At 38.1% G+C, this 2,216-nt stretch overlaps 1 protein-coding gene across 1 annotated transcript in view; it reads right to left on the bottom strand.

Moving 5' to 3' along the window:
* LOC101849700 (copine-8) overlaps positions 1–2,216 on the bottom strand; it is a gene marked incomplete in the record, with an annotated part of 30,968 nt that overhangs the window by 10,399 nt on the left and 18,353 nt on the right. Inside the window, 3 exon segments of the mRNA XM_013083447.2 lie at positions 121–196; positions 576–617; positions 2,063–2,167. Of these exon segments, the coding sequence (XP_012938901.1) occupies positions 121–196; positions 576–617; positions 2,063–2,167 (223 nt within the window).

The raw sequence follows: 2,216 nt of genomic DNA on the forward strand, positions 1-2,216 counted from the left end.
CTCCCTCTCTCTCTCTCTCCCTCTCTCTCCCCCTCCCTCTCCCTCTCCCCCCCTCCCTCCTTCCCTCTCCTCTATCTCATAATTTAAAAAACGACACTTTAAAATCAAACAAACCCTTACCTCAAAACTCCTCGCACAAGCACCGGAATCCCTTAGCTCTCCTAAATTGGTTGAGAATTCTCCGATGAAATCATGCCTGAAAGTTACAAAAACCCTGAGTGTCAGAACGTAGACAACAGACTTTCCTCTCTCATCACCAACTGTTCTGCGATACCCTTGTGTTTTTCCTATATTCTTAAACTGTCGATAGCTGTCCCTATCCAACATGCCACAGTCAGTCATATTCACAACAAGTCGACCTCACTTGCTACAAAACTTTTCTGCTAACCCATTCATAGACTGTGGGGGTATATTCAATTTCTCCACTCTAGAAAATGACCATAACTCAGACCCTGTCCGCAGCAGCCACCTGTCTACAACGGTCACTTTTCTCTTTGATCTTGAGAGCCTGTTATGGACAAGTTCAACTGTTTATAAAAAAATAATTCAAGGCGAGAGAGATTTCTTAAACTTACCCTCCGTCAGAGTCCCAGTCATAACACTCTACTTTCACAGTTCTGTGGAAGGTATCGAAATAAACTGCCGTTATAGAATGTTGAGAGAAACTCTCTAGTTTTTCATAATAACAGAGCACAAGTATTGGTGACGTAAAATATATATAAAATCATCTGTCACCATAAATAATAGATAGATGAATAAAATAAAAGATTACACTTTATCGATTCCATGGGGAAATTTGGGTTACAATGGCAAACATACATACATACATACATATTTTAATACATACATACATAAATACATATGTGTCACGACGCAGCGGAATCAGATGCTCGTCAATTTTTTAGCAAATGGAGTTATTGGTATCATCTTAAAGGTTGTTCATTTGTCTTGATTTCAGTGAAAAAAATATCCATTTATCTTGAATAGAAATCAAGATATTTACGATTGAAGAAGGTGAGGTCACCTGGTTTCAGAGGTAAAATTAGCGAGAAAATGGCCGCATAAGTTTGGTGACTTCCATAGCTTAAGAGTCCTTTCAAATTAAAATTTGTTGTGCCTTTAACCAACGTTTTTCAGTAAAAACCACACATGAAAGTGTTTTTGAATGGACATACAAGGTGTGAGAAAAAAAACAAAAATTAGAAAAAAATTTCCAAACTGACAGAAAAATGCCGATTTTTCGGATTTCATTATTTAGACGAGCACCTGATTTCCCCACAATGCCTCACATATTTTAATACATACATACATAATTGCATATGGATGAAAGATGAGGGGGGGCACTAAAACTCCTCACGTAACTTTAATTCCGGTATCCTCAGATGAAGGCTGAACTCAGGGTCACCAACACAGAACCATTTACTTGAAGTAAGAGTTTTATGGTACTTACAACATAAATAAGTCATATAAGCACTGAAGATTAGAGGTATAAATGGAAAGTAACATACAAAGAAAAGAAGGAAGAGAGATAAGGACGGTGAATATTCGATAGGAAAGAAGAAGCAAACCACACCAGAGCACCCAGCAACCACCCACACACAGCACGGTAACATGATGCACACCTACAAAAGAATTTCAAAGGTGAGAGATCTGTTCATACCATCAACATGAAATTATTTTAAAAGTTGACCTTCAGCATATATTTAACCACTTCATCTCAAAAGCCCTTCAATTTGCAGTGTCCACGGACTCTCAAGCTTTGGAGATCAACAAACTTTGGCAGCCACTTTCTCGCTAATTTTACCTCTGAAAGCATGCGACTCCCACCTCTTTCAATCGCAAATATCTAGACTTTTATTTTTAAAAAGATGTGTATTTTTTCATTGAAAGATAGTCAAATGAACAAGCTTGGAGTTTATACCAATAACTCCACATTCCCAAAAATTGACCAGCACCTGATTCTAGCACATCATGACACAACTGCAGACAAACATACCACAATTCATAAAATCAAAATACTACAAAGAAGAAAAAGAAGAAGTGAAAAAGCTAGAGAGTGTACCTGTTATTGTCTCCATTACACAGCAGACGCACGGACATGCAAAATGGCTGCCATGTAGGATTCAATGTGTTTTTCACCACTTCTGTCTTGTGGACCAAAGTGTACCTGAAATTACATACAAAGAACTCGGCGGCTAACTTGTCAGCTCTGGCGG

This window comes from Aplysia californica, unplaced genomic scaffold (assembly GCF_000002075.1).
Source record: "Aplysia californica isolate F4 #8 unplaced genomic scaffold, AplCal3.0 scaffold00232, whole genome shotgun sequence".
NCBI classification, from domain to species: Eukaryota; Metazoa; Mollusca; class Gastropoda; order Aplysiida; family Aplysiidae; genus Aplysia; species Aplysia californica.